General features: G+C 43.2%; 1 protein-coding gene across 4 annotated transcripts in view; it reads right to left on the bottom strand.

Moving 5' to 3' along the window:
- NRG1 (neuregulin 1) overlaps nt 1–22065 on the bottom strand; it is a 792976-nt gene that overhangs the window by 178762 nt on the left and 592149 nt on the right. For all 4 annotated transcript variants that reach the window (XM_027853664.1, XM_027853666.1, XM_027853665.1 and 1 more), the window contains exons 2-3: nt 4953–5130; nt 3186–3307 (exon numbers count right to left, since the gene is read on the bottom strand). In XM_027853664.1, the coding sequence (XP_027709465.1) occupies nt 3186–3307; nt 4953–5130 (300 nt within the window). The remainder of the gene's footprint in view (nt 1–3185; nt 3308–4952; nt 5131–22065) is intronic.

Below are 22065 nucleotides of genomic sequence, written 5' to 3'. Positions count from 1 at the left end.
TTCTTTTTCTTGTGGTGTCCTTGAAACTTGCTGTGGCTTATACAGCTGAACCTAGACAGCCTCCTTGAAGGGCAGGATCAGGAACAATGGCTGGGAGCTACAAGGAAGCAAACTTCCACTAGAGGTCAGGAAATATTCTCTGACCATTATAGCCATCCCAAAGTGGAATGGGCGCCCTCAGTGCTCAGCTCCCTCCTTAGGTGTCTTCAAGCAGGGGTTTGGGGGCTATATTGTAGTGGAGATTTTTTTCAGGCAAGAGTTTGACAAGATGACCATTGAGATCCCATTAAAATCTTAAATTCTGTCACTCTGGGCTTCTCTCCTATCTTAATCCTCACAAATCAAACAGCTGCTGTATTACGAGCTGCCCAGCTGTTCAGCCAATGGATTCTTCCTCTGGTAGGTATTGTTTTAGTGTTGTCTTCATGTCTTCAGATTCTAGCACAGTCTTAGACATCTAGTCTTTGTGCGAGATGCACAAATTTAGAGAATCCACCCCAAATGTTCACATGGACTATTTGTACCCAACCTGCGGTACAGCATTCCGAGCTCGTATTGGTCTGATCAGCCACAGTCGGACACACTGGAACTTGACTCCAGCATAGCGATGTCATTTTGGTCCTCTGAGAATGAAGGACAATAACCAAAGACATCTAGTAGGGATTAATAAATGCTTATTAAACTATATTTACCAGTAAAACCCTAGAAGACACTGAATAGAAGATGAGTCAATAGTTGCATGTCTACCTTCAGAGTCTTTCAAAAAGCCAGAATTTCTAGACTTGTTTGAAAGCCTTTTTATTGTGTCTCTTTTTCCAGTGCCAAAGCTTTGGAATTGCCCTTATGTATTTATCAAAGGGTAAATGAAGATCTTCTTAAAGGAGATCCTGACCTCAAGGAGCTTATAGGCAATAGCACAGTAGAGAGAAAAGTGCTGATCTTGTATTCCTCATACCTGAGGTCAAATCTCATTTCTGGCTCTTTTGGCTTGTGTGACCTTGAGCAGGTCACATATCCTGCTTGTCTCTAACTTCTCATATATAAAATTGATACAACTAGATATGCTGGGGTCCCTCCCAGATCTAGATATACAATCCTATGAAGTTACCAATAGCCCCACAATGGCGATAAGTGACTCATCTAGTCTTTTAGGCTTGCAAAGCACTTTGCAAATGTCACCATATTTGTTCCTCACAACAACTTTGTGAAGCAGGAGCTATTATTGTCCCTAATTTACAGGTGAGGAAATTGAGGTTCAAATCAGTGAAGTGACTTGCCCAGGGTCACACAGCTAGGAAGCATCTGAGGCAGCATTTGAACTGGAGTCTAGCACTCTCTCACCTGTAACACACATTCTGCATGCTCCCCAGACTTCTAGATCATTTGTAATGAGAGCACAGAATGCACAGGTCAGAGCCATCAATAAGTTGTATCCATAAGGATGGATGTGCTGAGCTACAGAGAATGTTGGAGCGGGGCCAATTCTTTTTTTTTTTTTAATGCGAGGCAATTGGGGTTAAGTGACTTGCCCAGAGTCACACAGTTAGTGAGCGTTAGGTGTCTGAGGCCAGATTTGAACTCAGGTCCTCCTGACTCCAGGGCCAGTGCTCTATCCACTGTGCCACCTAGCTGCCCCGTGGCCAACTCTTTCCATCCAAAGACCTTGGTCCTTCAAGATGTGGGAATGAGAGAAGGAGTGAGGATCAGGATGATGGGATCTAGCATGAAACATTAAATGGGTGGTGGGCAAAGATTTAGAAATGTGCCTTCAAAGAGCCAGCCTGGTTTCAGTGAGAATTGGTCATAAAACACTAACTGGATTTTCTTTTGTTGTCAATGTTAATGACATCCATTATGGAAAAGGAAGCCCCCGTTCATGTTCATTGGTCAGTTTTGACTCCAGGCACTATCAGCATCACATTGACAGAGAGTCCTACCCACATCATGCATTCCTAATCAGCTGCCCAATTTTAATGACTTCATGTCCTCTACATCTCACATTCGACTCTTTCCCTAAGTAACTCTGTAGCCAGGAACACACAGTAGCATAAGGGAATTTGGGCCCTCAAAACAAAGGTTTGAGGAGGGTTGCTGAACAAGAAATTTCCCAACAACAGTCATACCTAGTGACCAGCCAGGCCCTGCTTGCCGGCTTCTGGTGCTGGAGAGCCTAGCCTTTTTAAGGCAACTCATTTCATTTTTCAAAATTGACAATTTTTAAGTTTTTCATTAGATTGCATTTAATTTGTGCCTCTTTTGCAAGTTTTTCTTCCAACTTCAATTATTCCGAGCTCCATCTTTATTCCATCACTTATTGCCAAAAGGAGACCAAAGAGATGTATCACCAATGGGAACTGGGGCACATTTGCCTCTATGGTGTCAAATTTGAAGCTTAAGTAACCTGGCTTCCCTTCACAGTCATCTAGCCATTAAATCAATCAGCCCACAAGCATTTATTTAGCACTTATTTATGAGTCAGGCCTTGTGCAAGGTGCTGGGCATACAGAAAGACAATTGAAACTGCTCCTGGCTCCTGTCCTCAAGGAACTCACATTCCTATGTGAGTAAGGAATAAAGAGGGCAAATAGCAGCTGGGGAGGGGTTCAGAAAACACCTCATGTAGAAATGGGTACTTCAGTTGAGTTTGGGGATGGGGCTGAATCAGGCCACCCACCTCCTAAAAGAGGAGATGGACTAAAGATGTAACATCAGGCATAAGGTTTTGGATGTAGCCAATGTCCATAGAAGGATATTGTGCTTGGCTCTGTCTCTTTGGGGCAAAGCTTTTGTTTTTCTTCTTCTTTTCAATTGGGAGTAGGGTGGGTGGGAGGGGGAGAAGAAATGATTGTGAATTTTTAAAAATAAAATAAATGAAGGAAATGTAAAGCATAGTTATTCATAAAGCTGTCCAAACCATGTCTATGTGTCTTACCTGTGGCACATCTCAGAAAAAGGGGGCCATTCGGTCCAACCTTCCTATAAATACAAAGCCCACATGCACATATGTGCACACACACATGCACACACATGCACACACTCAGCTATTGGCTCTCTGCTGTCTCGTGATTCTCAAGGAATAGGAGCACAGCCATGTCAGTGCCCCACCAGCCACCAGATTTAAAAAGCTTATCTGTGCACCTCCATTACATACAGAGGAGAGAGAGAACACCACCTCCATCACTTACCATTTGACTCCACGATGGTGATGTTGGCGTATGCACTGTCATTACCTAGTTTACTGATCACTTTGCACATATACTCCCCGGAGTCAGCGAGCGTAGCTTTACTGATGCGTAGTTCGGATTTCCTGTGGAACAAGGACCAAAGTGCATGTGAGTATGATGGATTGCACAGAGACCTTATTCATTAGTCTGCATCTTGTTGTCTGGGATACATGGGAGATGCCTCCCTTTGTCCCTTCCTCCTTTTCTTTCCTTTCATACCTTCCTCTCTTTGTTTCTCTTTCTGGTATCTCTCTCTCTCTTCCCCTCTCTCTCTCTCTCTCTCTCTCTCTCTCTATCTCCCTTCCTGAAAGACTACATGCCACTAACATTTGAGAAGATCTAGAAGTGACTTTGAAAATGATCTAGTGAGACCCCATCATTTGACAGATGAAGAAACTAAGGAGAAGTGACTTATCCAAGGTCACACAGGTAGTAGAGTTGGGATTCTTCCAACTCCAAGCCCCACCATAAAATACTAGGAATATTTATTTGTTTGCATAGACTGAACTTAATCCAATCATGTGACCATCTAAAGAAATACTTATCTCTCCTTAAAAGTCTTATGGCTAGGAATGGAGAATAACAAAAAAATTCCAAGGAATGAAATAAATTTTCAACATTAAAAAAAGGTCACTTATTATTACTATTATTATCATATCATAACACCTCACATTTCTATAGCACTTTAATGTTAGCATAGCCTTTGACATCTCATTAGAGTCCCAAAACAATTTTCCCATTTTACAGATGAACAAACTAAGGATGAAGAAGGTTAAGTGTCTTGCCCAGAGTCCCAGAATATATGAGGTTCCAGGCTGCAGCCTCTCCACTTAACCTCAAAGTGTTGATGATGCCCCACCCAGTCGGTGGGAACTCAACGTGCATGCATTTCTCTCCCAGAAGATATCTCCCCCACATTTGAGATGAGCAGACTTTCATTTCCAGTACTGACAGTCACTGGATAGATCAAAGAGAATCCTCCCAGACACCACTAAAGAGCCCTTCTATTCATTTTTCTTAAAAAAAAAAAAAAAGGTTTGAGTTGTAGGGAACAACAGAAGAAATTCCTCCTGAATTTTCTCACTGAGCTGAATAATACTAATAATAGCTAGTGTTTATATAGTGTATTAAAGTTTACAACATGTTTTACAAATCTGATCTAATTTTATTCTCACAACGATCCGGGGTTATCTCCATTTTACAGATGATGAAATTGAAGCAGACTTGCCCAAGGTCATACAGCCAGTAAGTGTTTGAGGCTGCATTGGAATTAGGGTCTTCCTGCCTCCAGGCCCAGTGCTCTATCTACTGCACCAGCAGCTGTCCAAGTACAGTATTTACTATGAATGAGGATGTGAGTGTCAGTGACAAGACAAGGAAAGAGTCTATCTTCTATTCTGTGCTTTGTGACACATTAATTTATGCAAAGGATATGTGTGTGTATGTATGTATGTATGTTATATAGGATTGTAGATCAAGAGGGCAAAGGGACCATTGAGGCTGGCTATCTTGCTTTACTGATGAGAAAACTGAGGCCCAAGTGGCAAAGTTACTGGCCAATGGTCCTAGGGCTAGTGAATAGCTAAGAATGGCTTGAACTCAAGACTTCCTGTCTCTAAGTCCTGGGCGCTACTCACTATGCCATGACTAAAGCCATTTTACATAGTGGCTTGGTACCCTCCCACTCTTTCTAAGCACATCTTCTCATGATGCATGCAGCATACTCACCCAGGCTTTTTTTGTATCTTGACATTTTGTGGTTTGTTTTTACGACTTAATTCACTCCCATTCTTGAACCACTTGAACTTGAGAGAGGAGTACTCTGAGCTGGTCTCACACCGAAGCACCAGCTTCGAGCCAGCAGCTGACTCCTGATTCCTCATCTCTTTCAATCGGGGAGGGGCAGCTAAAAAAGAAGACACAGATGGAAAACCTTATCATTATCCACACGATCACCACCATCACCACCATCACCACCATCATCATCATTATCATCACCACCACCATCATCATCATCATCATCATCAACATCATCTTCATCATCTCTAGACACAGTGAAAGGGAAAATGCTTTGGTGAGTTGATTTACTTAAATATAGCTTTTCAATTATCTAGAAATGGAAGTCAAATTAGGGCCTGAGATCTGAGTCTGGAAAATACAAGGAGAACTCAGTGTTCTCTGATTTAGTCTCCTGTACTAATATGTCCTTGTAATTTTACCAGCAGTCAAGCAACTCCAAGGTCAATTTCTGATGTGACAAGAGATTGAATCCCATATAGCTTGCAAGGTGGCACAGTGGATAGAGTGCCATGCCTGGAGTCAGGAGGACCTGAATTCAAAGCCAGTTTTAGACACTTACTAGCTATGTGACCCTGGGCAAGTCACTTAACCCTGTTTTCCTCAGTTTCCTTATCTGTAAAAATGAGTTGGAGAAGGAAATGGTAAACCACTCATAGTGTCTTTGCCAAGAAAACTCCAAATGGGGTCACAAAGAGTCAGACACAACTAAAACGACTTAGTAACAACAATTTATGTTCAAGCAAATTAGAAATGATGTGGTCATGCAAAGGTCAATGGAGTGATGTGGGGAGAGAGTAAGGAAGATGTGGAATATTGTTAGTAAAAAAAAAAAAAAGGCAGTGAAGTCATGTCATCAGAGAGATGAATGCCAAGGAAAAGAGGTGAGTCGGTCACATAGGAAGAGCAAGGGATAGCTAACTGCTGGCCTGCTAGTGTTCTCTAGTCATTCATGAGATCTAGAGAAAAACAAACAGCACACAAATTGGAGCCCATTGACAAGAGTTGAACAGGAAGGGGGCAGAGAGATAGGCAACAATCTAAACCAAAGGCTGGGAACACTGTGCTTTCCCCGTACACCTATTCATTTTTCCTAATTAAATGTTTCCTTAGGTTTCTGTTGGATCCTAGCCCCATCCAAGTATTCACATATACATTTCTTTTCAAAAGCAATTCCCTATCTGTAATCACACTGTAACCTCACAAAAACCCTCCAATGGGGCCTGGACTGTTTTCTCCATTTTTCTGATGAAGCTTTTGAAGTTCAAAGACTTTAAGTGACTTATGCTGAGTCACACACCCAGAGACTAGAGAGTCAGACCTGGAAAACCAGAACTCCTAACCCTGCCAAGACCCATCACCCCGAAACCATCCTTATCCAGACACCAGAGGGCAATATTGGGCTCAAAGAGAATTCACAAATGTTAACATGATTCTTCTGAAGACAATAATTCAACACAGAATAACCACCACATATTGCCAAAGCTACAGCCTGACACAAGCCTGGCCTGCCCTGTTTCTTACAAAGGGGGCCCACACGCACATGCACACACACACACATGCACACACGTGTTCATTATCAACAGATGACTTCAGCCTCATTGGTGACCTCCACACTTTTCCTCAAACACTAGTTCTGCTTTGGCTGAAAATGCTTCCATCTTCACTGACAAAGAGCTGTGGTTTTGCTCTGCACACAGTAAGCACTTATTAAATGCTTATAGATTGACTGTGAAACTTCTCTTTAACTTGGCAGTTCCTTTCAAATAGCTCTTAGAAGCCATTTCATATCAAAGGAGATCTGCCAAGGGTTTAGCTAGAAACAGCCAGCAATGAACTCACCGTGGAGGCATATGTGTGGCCAATACAACTTTTCACATGCATTTTCACTTCATGATCTGTACCAAGGGATGTGTAGGCACTACCCTCACCCAGTTTCTCACCAATGAACAAAACTGTCAGGGCATCTTAAAAGGAAAAAAAAAGCTACAATGACTACATGTTGTGTGTCTGATCTCATTTCAAAAATGAAAAGAAAGATAGCTCAAGCCTTTGTGGGAGATGATCAGAGACCCTAGGGGTATGTGTGGTCTGGCTGGGACAGGAAAGCAAATAACACCTCAGTCATCCCAGCGTGTTTTAGGGATTTGTTTTTGTGTATGACTGTTTAGCAGAAAGGACCAAAGATACTAATGAATAATGATGGAAACCCATTGAAGCATGGGACTCCTATCTTCAGACATTCTTTATGAGCAATGCTAGCATTCTCTCCCATTCTCTTATGATCTCCCACTGTCTCAATTTTATTTGGTTACAACATGAAGATAAGATATATGCCCGATGGGGTTTTAAAAAGATCGACAGACCACTTGCAGCAGGGGGAAAATAGCAGTCAACAATAAGCATTGATTAAGCATCTACTACTATGTTAAGCACACGAGATCCAAAAGGGAAAGATAACCCCTGCCTTCATAGAGCTCATAGTTTAATGGAACAGTCCAGTATTAGAGTAATATAGGCAGGAAAATGTGCATCCCATTTGTCAGCATGAATCATTTATGATACCACAAGCTGCTTCTGGCTACCCTCCACAGATAGGCAGGTATATATTTTTAATTATTTTTCCCACAACCAAATATTCTTTTTCCCCCCTCCTTACCTCCTTCCCCATAGGGGAAAAAAGGGAGAAATGAAACTATTCTTTTAAACAAATGAGCAGTCACGCAAAACAAATTTCTACCTTGGCCATGTCCAAATATATGTGTCATTATACATATTAATATATTTAGAATACATATTCTCACATTAGACCACTAAAGACAATAAACACACATGCTTGTTAACGTGGTATTTTGAGGAACCTACAAACCAAAAGTTGAATGACTGCCTTGGAACCCCAGAGGTTATAGCCAGAAAGAATTTCTGAGGCCAAGGAGCCCAACACCCTTGTTTAACAGATGAGAAACTGAGGTGGTCTGCCCAGTGTCCCCTGGGTAAGAAGTGGTAGGGCCAGGATTCAAACCTAGAATCTTTGGCTCCCCCCCTCAGGAGGTAGATACCTCAAACTGAAGTCTAGGAGTGAAGAATGGATTGGCATATCATAATCAGGATTCCTTTCACATATTGGACTAAATAGATGACACTGAAGTCTCTTTCAGCTCTCTAGCTCTGTGATTCTGTCTCTCTGGGGCCCATCTCTTACTTGTATTCGGTGGCCACAGAAGCAGAAAATTTGGCCACTCATATTTACATGGTAATTTCCAATGTTTCTGTTTGAAAAGAATGTTGAAGAGGTCAGGGAAAGAGCCTTGGGTTTGGAATTGGAAGCCTTTGGTTCAAATCCCAACTTTATGCCATCTTGGACACTTAATGTCTCTAGGTATCAACTTGCCAAACTGTAAAATATGGCAGTTGGACTAAATGACTTTTTAAGATTCTTTTCCCTTCCAGAGCTATGACTATGAGGCCAAGAATGACCAAAAAATGAGCACCTCAATCCTCAGCTGCTCCAAATCTCCACTATTACTTGGGTTTTTCCAAAAGTGAATTGACTAATTCTTCATTTGCCTCTATATGACCTTTCGATTTAAAATAATTCAAAACTCAGCCCTACATCATGCTAGGCACAAAAAGGACAACAAGGTCCAGGTGCAGGCTGGACTCTGAAAATGGGGATGGGGAAGGGAACAAGCATTTATTATGCTCCACCTATATGCTGGGTACTATGCTAGGTGCTTGACAAATATATTTGGTCTTCACAACAACCCTATGAAGCAGGTGTTATTATTGTCATCCTCATTTTACACTTGAGGAAACCGAGGCAGAAAAAGATTAAGTGGCTTAAAGATCAGTGGCCCTTCCACTCACTGGGACATCTCTCTTGGTTGCCCCCAGTGAGCAGAAATCCCTCAGGAGCAAGGATATTCAAACAGAACGCCACCCAAACTCCTGAGTTAAAGAAACACATTCACACTCTGTTTTCCTCTTTTCTCCATATAATAATAATCACAGGGTCCTGAATAGTAATATAATTACTATATTATAAATCATTGTGTATTGTATTATTATATATAATATTGTATATTATAATTATATTACTTATGAGATAATCTATTTAAGACTGTATATTAATTATATATAATATACATTATATAGTGTATATGGGCCAGCTAGGTGGCACAGTAGATAGAATGTCTGGTCTGGAGTCAGGAAGACTCATGGTCCCAAGTTCAAACCTGGCCTCAGACACTTACTAGCTGTCACCTGACTAACTCTGTTTGCCTCAGTTTCCTCATCCATAAAATGAGTTGGAGAGAAGGAAATGACAAACTACTACAGCGCCTTTGTCAAGAGCATCCCAAATGGGGTCACAGAAAAGTCAGAGATGACTGAAACAGTGTGTATATGTATATATACATACACATAGATAACATATACATTATTTATACAGATTAAATTTCATGAGTTGCTTTATATATATTTGATTGCCATATTTTTAGCTTTTTTTGTTGTTGTTTAAGAAGAACCCCAAGTGTTCCTTTGTTCACAGGGAGTGATGTGGGAAGAGAAGGAATTTCTGCCTTCCCGGATGACTGAAGCTAGAGGCCTAATCCTCTATTTGCACTCAGCACAGAGGAATGCATAATAGAATCACAATAACAGGGGTGGGGGTCACTTTTCAGTTCACTTAGGTTCACCAAATATTATCTCATTTGATAATGGAGGTAAATGCTATTACCATCTTTCTTTTACAGATGAGGACAATGAGACTGGCAAGGATTTAGGTGACTTGCCATATTTGGCCACCTAAGTGTTGGTGGTCAGATTTGAACTCAGGTCCTCCTGACTCCAAGTCCAGCACTCTCTCCACTGGTTAAACTTCTACGTCTGCAGATTTGGAAGGACATTGAGAAGTCCATTCAGACTCACAGGCTATTGGGGCAGGAAGAGTTTTAGAGGCCATCTAGGGAAACCTCTTCATTATACAGAGGCCCAGAGAAAAGACAGTGGCCTAATACCTTAGAATAATCTGTGGGAAGGGAGCTCTCCACCCCACACCCCATGGATTCATGGGTAGGGGTGCTCAGCAGCCCAGGGCTGATTTCCTAGCAGTTCTGACAGGAGGCTGGGGCTGAGGGAGGAAGGGTGTAGTGAAGAGAAAGTTGGCCTGGGGGCCAGGAAACCACCAAATGCAGCACTCTCCCCCAGGGCATCTCCCTCCCTCCCAGAGTTATCCTCTAAAGTATATGCATTTTGCAAGAACAAAGAGACAAAGGTAGGTATTTCTCAGAGCTCCCTCGAATCAGAGGAGGTGGAAATCAAGAGACTGAGGTCATGAACCAACTCTTGACAACAATTCATTGAGGGAGGCTGCCCAAATCAGCCCAAATCTGTGAAATTTTCCATTTCAACATTGAAAAAGAGGGGATTAAATTCTTTGTTCTATGGGCTGACCCTCTGGGAGTGGAAGAAACACAGAAGGAAATTTAGATGGTGGGAAAACAAAAAGATAATAATACAAATGTATATTTAATTATATTTTTAAATAAGAGTGTTGGAGAATGATCTCTTGGGAATAATGCAACCCTCACACAAAAGAAACCAAGCCTCCTCTGCATCTTCACTGCACCAGTGTCCCCATTTCCACATGGCATCTGTCCAGCATTTTGCCTGCTGGTCAGTGATTATCGGAGTTAAAAATAGAATTCAACTTTTCAATCAATCAATGTAAAATCATTTACTAAGTGCCCAGTAGGTGGAAGACACAACGCTAATCTGGAGAGACAGCCTTTCCCCCAAGGAATGAGAAGGTTCCCAGGTTCCGAGAGAGCCAGAAGGGATTAAGAGAGCTCAGAGTCTTAGCGTTATTAGTCTACATCAGAATTGTGTTTTTATAAAGGAACCAGGCTGGTTCCCCTCAGGCTAAATCAGTCACACTAAACACAAGAAGGTGGAGGGGCGGGGCAGTGGCGGGAGGCCTCTCTCCTCCCCCTCTGGGCGGGGCAAAGGGAGGTTCCTGGGTATCCCATTCATAAACCTGTTTATACCAGCTCCCTCAAATGACAGAAATCTAATCTTCGAAGTGAAACAAGCTTTCAATTTCAAATTTCAATTCAAAACCTGGATTCCAACACTGCCTCTGTTATTGGCCCATCACTTAATTTCTCTGGGGCTTAGTGCCTGTATTTGTAAAATGAGGAGGCGGGGCCTGATGGCAAGCATTTCTAAAGTCCCTACACTAAGCACCAGGCACAATGCTCAACTGTGGGGGCCCAAATACAAGTCAACAACACAACAAGGCAGGCGAAGAACTGTTTGGATCTGAAGCCAGGCACCAGGGGAGTTAGCCTGGGGAAGGGCTGACTTGAAGGTGGGGGTGGTGAGGAGAGGAGTGTGGTAACAGAACTCGGGTATTTTCAGGTTGTCGTGTGCAAAGGGGATCATTTTGCTCCCTGCTTGGCCACGGGGATCAGAACCAGTAGCAACTGAGTGGAGGTTTCAGTGAGACAAAATTTACAGGAAGCTAGATGGTGCTTTGGGGTCAAGAAGACTGCTTTCGAATGTGGCCCCTGGGCAAGCCCACCTATACAAATGGGGAACAAAATGGCATCTACCTACCAGAATTATGGTGATCTCACCCTTTTTTAGGAGGATTGCCATCACAGATGAAAGCCTGGGAGTAACTGTGGAGGCAACTGAGAGGCCCAGACGACGCCCCCAAAACACCACATATTAATGTCCATTTTATTTGGAATGAGCCTCAGCCCCATTGGTCAAGCACTAGAGATATCAGAGAAAATACATCCCTGAGGTCAAAGGCCCAGTATCCACTCATCCCTTGACAGATCTTATCAATGACTCCTCATCTCTGAGGTCCCACTTTTGCTGAAGGCACCCCCTCCCAACCCAATCTGATGATGCTCTAAGAGTCATCCTGCGGTGGGGGTGGGGATTTCCATAATACATTTCCTTTCCCCTAGTACATAGCTGCACAGGGGCTTGTAGCTAACCAGAGTGAGTGTAGCAGAAAACCATCATTATAATGATAGTTCCTATTTATAGGGTTTACAAAGAGCCTCTCCTTCCACTGGCCTGACGAGGCATGCCAAGGTATCACATCGACAATGTAGAAGAATTGGATTTCACTGTGAGTTCCTTGATTCTAGCCCTGGAAGAGAGGACTGGTCACAGAGCATTTGGGGAAGGGATGGAAAGTACTAGAGAGCCTTCCGTGGCCAGAAGCAAAGTCCTGTTCCTCCCTCCTCTGCCTTTCTCAGTTGTTGTTCTCTCCAGGCCTGGATCCCTCCAGGCCCATTATCCCCAGAACTGGTACTTTTCCTGCCATATCGAGTGCCCTGGGCATGCTTCACCTGGGGTATTCTAATACCCACTGTGTGATGTTGGTGGCATGCTGCTAGGCCTCCATGGGTTTGTAGAATCAGACTTGGTCATTTGGAGATGAGCGGAAGCAGGATCTGAAAGCCAGCGGCACAAAGTACGTGGGCTCAGCTGGGTTCCATGAAGTTTACAATTCTCTCGAAAATGATTGCGAGAACAAGTGACATGAAGGAAGCCTTCCTATCCAAACCAGTGCGGAAAGGTTTGGTCTATTTGAAACAGACAGGAGCGATAGCCCGGAGCGACGGGGCTCTATAAGAAATCCTGAATTCCCAATCAGTCAGTGACCAAGCACCAAGCCCAGCACACAGGATTTGTATGTTGAATGTAACTTATGCACTGAGGAGAACGGAAACATCTGGACAGGATTAGAAGTGCTCTGCTCGCCCTGGGGCATTGGACAAATCCCTTCAGGCTAAGTCTCACCCTTGACCTGCCAAACATGATTACGGCAGGCCAGTCACTTCCCCAGGCTCCACAGCTGCTCTCCTCCCCCTCTCGCCCATCCCATCCCAACCATGATCCTGCCCAGATTCAGAAAGAGCACATGTGGCCACAGCCCTGGGGGGAGGGGGATGAGGGGAGAGGAGAAAGAAAAGGATAATAAATAGACAGCTGAAAGCAAAGGGGTGTGGCCTACCAGCTTCCCCAGAGGGGCCCAGAGATTGTGTGAGGTTTGTTCAATGCTTCCCTTCCAGCCCCAGTAAACTGGCTCTCCTCTGGAGAGCAGTGAGGAAGGTGGCATTCCACAACGGGAGAAGCCCTGGGTTGGGATCGAATCTTGGTTCTGCTTCTTCCTATGTAGATGCAGGACCTTTGGTAAATCATTGTTTTTCTGTGCCTCAGTGTCCTCTTCTGTAAAATGAAGGGCTACAGTATAGCAGGAGGGAGGTCAGATTTGGAGATGTCTGTTCAAATGAGAAGAAGGGATGGAGATGAGGTGGCTTTGAAGGTCCCCAGTAGCTGGTTCTCAGGCCTAGCTCCCAGTCTGATTCTACAAACCCATGGAGGCCTAGCAGCATGCCACCAACATCACACAGTGGGTATTAGAATACCCCAGGTGAAGCATGCCCAGGGCACTCGACATGGCAGAAAAAGTACCAGTTCTGGGGATAATGGGCCTGGAGGGATCCAGGCCTGGAGAGAACAACAACTGAGAAAGGCAGAGGAGGGAGGAACAGGACTTTGCTTCTGGCCACGGAAGGCTCTCTAGTACTTTCCATCCCTTCCCCAAATGCTCTGTGACCAGTCCTCTCTTCCAGGGCTAGAATCAAGGAACTCACAGTGAAATCCAATTCTTCTACACTGTCGATGTGATACCTTGGCATGGCTCGTCAGGCCAGTGGAAGGAGAGGCTCTCTGTAAACCCTATAAATAGGAACTATCATTATAATGATGGTTTTCTGCTAGGGTTCCTCAATCTCCTTATCTTATATTTAATGGATTTTGGGTGGATATGGTCCTGGGTCAAGTTCCTCTTCAACTATTTATAGAGTATACACACATATATATACTTACATGAATAAGCTCTCAATTTAAAACTCATGATTATATTATAATCATTCTATCATTTTTTGTTGTTGACTTGTTTCAGTCACATCCAATTCTCCATGACCCCATTTTGGGGTTTTCTTGGCAAAGATACTGGAGCGGTTTGTCATTTCCTTCTCCAGTTCATTTTACAGATAAGGAAACTGAGGCAAATAGGGTTAAATGACTTGTCCAGGGTCACCCAGCTAGTAAGAATCTGTGGCCAGATTTGAACTCAGGATATCTTCCTGATTCCAAGGCCCATGCTCTATCCACTGTGCAACCTAGCTGCCCTCATTATATTATTACTATTGTTATAGGCATATATGTATGTGTGTGTGTATGTACTCTAATATCTATGTGTGTGTGTATAGACACACACACAAACACACCCCTAAATATACATACATATGTATATGGAGGCCTATTCACACATAGTTTTGCTCTCTTCTTTTAAGTCTCTATGATTTACAAGCTCTTCATTCTGTGTAGTTTGGAAGTTGAATATTCAGAGTGGCAACATCTATCGAAAACATAGTTCTAAAATGTTTTGATGTTTTTTTCTGGATGTTTGTAAGTAACATTTTTGACATGGTAGTGCTCCAGTTTCACTGCAATTTATTTGTTCTGTGCCCCAAATTGTCAGGGGTTGGCCTTTGTCACATGGGGATTTGGTGACTCAGTTTATGAAGGACAGACAGCTTCTGGTTTACCATTGTGGCCATTTGATCAGATTATGAAGTAGGTTTTAATGGATTGAAATCTCCAGTGATACGCTACATAGTGTCTACCGTTTCCTTGAACAATCTATATAAGTCAATCAATTTGGATTGATCGGGTGCTCCTTCTGCACTTTCTTTCTGGTGGGGTTGACCTGATCTTATAGTAATATCATAGAACCCCCATCGCTGTAACCAAGTCTGTGTGACTCAGCCATTTGTTCACGGGTTTGCTGTCAGCATTTTGTTGGCTGAGTCCATGTGGTTTTTGCCCATGGAGGACATTTTGCATCCCCTCTTGGACTGTAGCCATTTCATAGGCTATCTCTGAAGGTAACCAGTATGAGTGGCATTGGAGAAATTCTGGGGCATGTACTTGTTGCTCTCTGAAATGGTGTCCATTTGGTTCCAAAAACATTTCTTTTTCATGTAATAAAAGTTATTTTATCTTTTGCAATTGTCTCTATCCTTTGGTTAGTAAAGAATCAATTAGCCCCTACTCATAGCTATGAGAAGTGTACGATCTGCTTCTCTTCTAATTTTTTTTTTATATTAAGATCATTAATATTAAGGTCATATATTTCTTCAAGTGTTTGATGTGTTTAAAACGTTCCCTGGTATTATCAACCATCTTCTGCCTTTTTGTTAAAAAACTGCTCATCTTTCTATAGCTGTCTTGGGATAATGGACCCTATACTTCATTAATACTGTTTTGTTTTGTTCTGTTTTGTTTGAGGGACGATCCTTGTTGTTATAGTAACCATTGCTGTCTATTTTATTGTTCCATACATTGAGGTTAAAACTGGTGTTTGGAGCTATGAATTACACTGAAAGTGTTCTTTCCACTGGGTTTTGACTTCAGGATGCCACTAGGTCAACAGACACAGCTTCAGTTTTCTCTCTGACAGACTTAAGATTGATGTGTTTGCTTGGAAAAGACCAAAGTATTTCCAAATATCACCTTTATGCATTGGTCCAATGTGTCCTCTGGATTTAAGCCCAAAGCATTCAATCTTTGGTTTTTATTTGTGTTCATTTTATACTTGTTGAGTTCCAGAGTCTTTTTTTTTTAATTGGAAAAGGCTTCTTCTGTGAGATGAAATGATTGGACTTGTTTCTTAGTGAAGCTATATCATTTGCTGTCATCCTGAGGCATTGAGCAATCAGTACAATATTTTAAGGTGAGTCCTACTTGTTTTACTTGGAAGCCACACTCATTTCTGTTGAGAAGGATGACAATGGGCTTTGAGCTGAGCGCAATAATAATGGGCTTAAAGGGGATTCATGGGAAATGCAGTATTCTATGTCAATTGGTTTTGACATCATTGTGTTTGTGGAATGTTTAAAATAGGAAATATATTAAATGTGGACATCAAATATTCTACTTTTCTCTTTACACTTGAGTCTTTCCTAGATTTGCGATACATGAATAAGCTCTCAGCCAAAAGCTTGTTATCATATTATTATTGGTGGTGGTGTGACCTCTATTATCTAATTCTCATCCTTTTCAACAGAATTCAGATAGAAACAATCTGGGAGTGAGCCTCTCCTGGAATCCTTGTATATTTAATGTTCTGAATGGAAAAAAAGAATGTTTTTTTGTCATTGGATAAGGGGAATGAAATATACATATCCACATACATAATACACATGTGCATATATGTATGTGTGTACACACATACACACACATACACACACACATACACACACCATTGTCATCATCATCATCAGCCTAGCTGAAGAGAGTCTAGTCTGTCAAGTAAAATGTAAACCCCTCAAGGGCAGGGGCTGTTTTAGAGTGTTGTCTTTCCATCACTTGGCATGGTGCCTTGCACATAGTAGGTGCTTAAATGATTGCTGGATTAGATTGAGTCTATAAACTTGACAAAACACAGCCCGAAACCAAAGTGGGAATCAACTCTGCCTAAGACAGATTTAAAAAAGAAAAAAAAAAAACATGTTAACTGGTTCAACCCCTAAAATTGGAATACTAAGATTCATTTGACTCCAGATTTGTATTGTGTCCCTGAGTTATCTGGTGTTTCAAGATTATTCCCTGGTTCAAAGAAGCATGGGAATCCCAATGACTAAGTGTTTAGGGACTACTGAGCTTCTGGCAAGCTATTGCCCGTCACACTGCCAAGTCACCATCATCCCCTCCCAATGCCAAAACATGTGGAACTGACTCGGTGAAAGGCCTATTTTGTCTGTGCCAAAACAGTGCTCTCCAGCTCACTTATATTTCCTGAAGGTCTCCTCATAAGAGAACTAGTCCAAGACCAGCTCACTTATAGAGGTTCGCTAACCAATACCTATGCAGGTCTAAATTTGCCATTTTGGATGGCTCCCAGAAGTGGGGGGATCACTTAATCGCCATCTAGCCTTTTTATGGGTGGTTAGTTATCACCCGTAAGGTCTGAGAGCAAACTTCCCCCACCAACTCCTCTCCTTTGCACCATTCCAATGCAGCATGGCTGCTTGGCTTGGATTGGTTCTCGTCCTGATCTTCCTACTGGCCTTGTGTATGGGTGGATGAAGCTCTTTTCTCTGAATTGTCACAGAGGCTAATAAGGGATAAAGAGGAAGCCAGCTGTTAAAGCAAGGATACTGACCCATGCAGCCACTTTTAAGTCTGATGCCCCAATAACTTGCTACTCTCACAGCTCCAGAAATGATGGAGCTTGGTTTCAGCGTTTTCCATCTGTGTGAAATCCACGCTGCCAATCAATTAAAACATTTGTCTTCTTGGCTCCACGCCATGGTCTTTGCTAGCATTAGGTGTACCTCTACACTCTGTGTTTAAAAAGAGCTGCCTGCCTCTCTCTGGGAAGAAGGCTGAGGTGCCATTTATATGAATTTGGAGAATGGTTAGGGCAGCAGGATTTTTATAGGAGCACACGTTTTCCTTCTGTTGACTTCTCAATATACCATATAGCATAGGCTCCCTGTAATGAAACAGTCACACAAAGGTTGTCCATCTCTGTACTTGGGAGAACTGGACACACAGAGTCAGTCAGCCATCTTACTGGGGAGATTGTTTGCAGAGTAACACGGCTCAGTTCAGCACACTTCCAAATGATCTGAAAGGGGATCATCCTCTTGCTTTAGAAAAATGGAAATGCCAGAGATGCTCAGGAATGGTAAGAAGTATTAGAAGGGGTCATCTGAGGGCAAGTGACAGTCTCTTCAGAAAATGTAGGAACTCTAAGCAGAATTAGGAGAACTAGGAGGAGAAGGAGGAGGAAGCGGAGCTAGAGGATGATAACCTTATCGACATTGTTCTGTTTGAGCCTCACTGTAACTCCATAGTTTAGGTCCAAGTATTTATTATCCCCATTTTACAGATGAGTAACCTGAGGCTGTGAAAAGAGAAGTCGTTTGTCCTGACTTTTTAGTTACAGTGGATTTGGGGGGAAAGTTTTTGAAAAGTAGAGAGTTTTGTAGAGTTTTGTGTGTTCATTTTTCTCCTTGAAAAAAAAGCAACTAAAAACATGAACCAGGTTAGAGGCACAAGGAGGGTAAAGGGGAGGAACGTCAGTGCATTCTAGGGGTGAGAGGATGAAAGGAAACCGAGGTAGGTGAGAAAGCCACATTTGCAGCATTTCTACCAATACCAAGGGAACAGAGCAGAGAACTGGACCTCAGTGTCCACATTAGCCCCTTCAAAGGAAAGAGAAAGAAATGAAAACTCAGATGGAGAAGAGCCTTGTCTTGGGTTACAGATGTAACCAGGTTCTCTTATGAGGAGACCCTCAGGACAAGAGCTGGGGTTCATATCCAGGGCCCCCAAGTCCAGAGGGAAGGTTCTTGTTGTTAGCTGGGTGACCTCGGGCACCTCACCTAAGCCCTGCTTGCCTCATTTCCTCAAATATAAAAATGGGAGGGGGCAGGTAGGTGGCACAGTGGATAGAGCACTGGCCCTGAAGTCAGGAGGACCTGAGTTCAAATCTGGCCAACACTTGACACGTACTAGCTGTGTGACCTTTGGCAAGTCACAACCCCAATTGTCTCACTAAAAATAAATAAATAAATAAATAAAATTTTAAAAACATTTAAAAAAAATTAAAATGGGGATAATCACAGCACCTAACTCCCAGGGATAAAGTGAAATATTTGTACAGCACTTTGCAAATCTGAAAGCACTATATAAATGCTAGTTATTGTTATTGTTATTGTTATTTTTTGTTATGGCAGCTAGGTGGCACAGTGGAGAGAGTTCCAGGCCTGGAGTCAGGAAGACTCATTTTCATGAGTTCACATCTGACCTCAGATGCATACTAGCTGTATCACCCTGGGCAAGTTACTTAACACTGTTTGCCTCAGTTTCTCATCTGTAAAAATGAGCTCAAGAAGGAAATGGCAAACTCTTCCAGTATCTCAAATGGAGTCACAACTGAAAGAACTGAACAACACCATCTGATGGCTGTGCGAAGCCCCACTTACCGAATCTACTTACTAGAATGAGAAGACTACTAGTAACTGAAGTCTGTAACTTACTGGGTATGTGTCGGTTTGTCTGTAACTGTGTGCACGCATGTGTATGTCTGTGTGTGTCCTTCCTTTCTGAAGGCAGTTAAGCTAACACAGCCTGGACCTGACTACCATTCTATGGGTAGTGAAGCAAAGGAAAATAGCCTCCTTGGGTCACAATTCCAAACCTCAGGATTTAAAGGACACCTTGCTCCTCTGGGCACCACCTTACAGATTGACTAGACGGTCCTTGGCAAAATGTCAGTGCAGCGGAAGGCTGCTGAGGGAGCCAGTGTGAGGGTGACCCGGCGGTCTCAGACCATCTGTGGAGGTCAAGTCATGCTCACCTCTCCCTTAGATACATATCCCCACTCCATCACACCTAGACCTAGAGCTCAGAAAGGACCGATGCCATCCATCTTCCTAAGGCTTGGGAAGGGTAGAACTGCTGCATTTTGAAAGCTGATTGAAGGGGTCCTGGTCACTTAAGACATCGTCCATCAGTGCTGCTGTGACTAGGGACGGGTGAATAGTAAAGCTAAGCATCAGGGCCACGGATGGAATAGGAAGTGCATTGGAAGGCCGACCGAACACCTCAGACACATTCTCTCATTTAAGCCTTGGGACCACCCTGGCAGGTGGTTGTCACTATGATCCCTATTTTACAGATGAAGAAATGAGTCTGAGCCCCGTCCCAAGCCCTGCTGCATCAGATGACAAGGTGGTGACTGGGCTGCCTTCCAACATCACATGGCTGCTATCTTTCCTCCTGAGGGGTTTGCTGGTGCCGCTGAGAAAGATCTCAAAGTTCCTATAGAAAACACCAGCCAAAGCACTGAGGGGTGAAGGACAGTATGGCCGGTCCACATTTAGGATAGCAAATCCTACCAGAATAAAGCCAACACCAAATCAAAAGCCAGTGATCTGGAACAGGAGCCTTGAGTGCCACAAACCAGCCCTGTGAGCTTGGCACACCTCTTCCCCTCAATGACCTCATCCTCAGAATGAAAACCCCTGAAATAGAACTCTGAAAATCTGGGCCATCTCTTGTTTCTATTATTTTCCCAGGGATGATTATGAAATTTGTGAGATTCCTAAGCTAAACATATTCTAGTTTACTTACAGTAAGCATTTATTGAAGATTGCCAACTTTGTTTCTGTTGAGGTGAGAAGTCCCTTACCTCTCTGTGCCTCAGTTTCCTCCTCTGTAGAATAAAGGGGGTTGAACTAGATAGATGTCTTGTTCATGGAATTGGCCAGAAACGGACATCTTCTTCTCTGAAACCATTAGTCAGTGCTTGGACCAGGAGCTTGGAGCCGCTAATGTGCCATGAACATGGCGGTCCAGGAGAGGGCCAGTGTTTGCTGCATCTGTCAAGGGCCAGTGTTTGCTGTACTTTGGGGGTCAAAGCCAAGGCTCATATCAGCCTCTCCCCAAGAAGCAATTTCCTGGTCTATAGTTGCATGTCTACACTTGTCTATACTCCCATATATAAGCATATGATGCTTAGCTTTACTATTCATCCGTCCCTAGTCACAGCAGCACTGATGGACAATGTCTTAAGTGACCAGGACCCCTTCAATCAGCTTTCAAAATGCAGCAGTTCTACCCTTCCCAAGTCTTAGGAAGATGGATGGCATCGGTCCTTTCTGAGCTCTAGGTCTAGGTGTGATGGAGTGGGGATATGTATCTAAGGGAGAGGTGAGCATGACTTGACCTCCACAGATTGCCTGAGACCACCGGGTCACCCTCACACTGGCTCCCTCAGCAGCCTTCCCATATATACATGCTATCTCTCTGAGGGACTGTTTCATCTTTGTCTAGATCCCCAACACTTTGCACGCAGTGTGGGCACATAGTAGGCACTTGACAAATGTTTCTTGATTGACTGGTGTTTGTTTCTGTGGTGCTCACACCTAGCACACTGATTGGCACAGAAGACAGATGATGACCCCCCCTCCCCTTTAATTCAACTGACAATGCAGAGGAAAAGAAAGCTGCGGGTTTTCCTCATTGGCAACAAACCAAAACATTTCGGAAGGTCCTATTGGACCACGTAGCTATGTGACCTTGTGCAAGTCACTTAACCTTTATGAGTCTCATTCCTGCTGTGCAAACAGTGGAGAAAAGCACTGTTCCCTCCGTCCTATCCTCTTCCTCCCTCACACCCTCAGGACGGGCTAATAATGTAATGACTCATGTCAGCCCCTATAGGGCTGACCAAGTTCCATCTTCCCAACACCCAAGTTAAGTCAGCACAAAAGCAGTATTATCCTATCGTACAGATGAAGAAGCTTGAGACTCACAGAAGGCACACAAGCAGAGATGTCAGGATACAAGTAGCCCTAGAGAGAATGGTATCCAACCCAACCATCTCTGATGAGGAAACTGAGGCCTAGGCAGAGGAAGCACTTACCCAAGGTCACACTGGTAAGGGAACACTCATTTATTAAGTACCTCCTATGTGCTAGGAACTGTGTGTACTAAGCACTTTACAGTTATTATCTCATTTTATCCTCACAACAACCTTGGGAAGCAGCTGCTATTACGATTCTCATTTTATAGTTGAGGCTGACCAGGTAAGGGACTTGCCCAGGGTCACACAGCTAGTACGTCTCTAAGGTCTGGATTTGAATTCAGGTCTTCCTGACTCTAGAAAATGTGTCGACACACCCCAAACTGTATCACCTGGTGGCATCATTCATAGCATTCATGGCGTAATGAATAGAGTGCTGAAACTCCAGTGAAGAAGACCTGAGTTCAAATCCTTTCTTAGGTCACTTGCTAGCTCTGTGCCCACTTACCTTTTCCGGGTCTCAGTTTCCTTTTCTGTAAAATGAGGTTAATACTAGCATTCAGCTCACAGGGTAGTTGTGAGGCCCAACAGAGGTATTGCAGAGTGCCCTGTAACCCTTCAAGCCCTAGA

The sequence above is a fragment of the Vombatus ursinus genome, unplaced genomic scaffold, assembly GCF_900497805.2.
Source record: "Vombatus ursinus unplaced genomic scaffold, bare-nosed wombat genome assembly UNPS02010193.1, whole genome shotgun sequence".
Classification (NCBI taxonomy): Eukaryota; Metazoa; Chordata; class Mammalia; order Diprotodontia; family Vombatidae; genus Vombatus; species Vombatus ursinus.
This window is presented reverse-complemented; position numbering and strand designations above follow the sequence as displayed.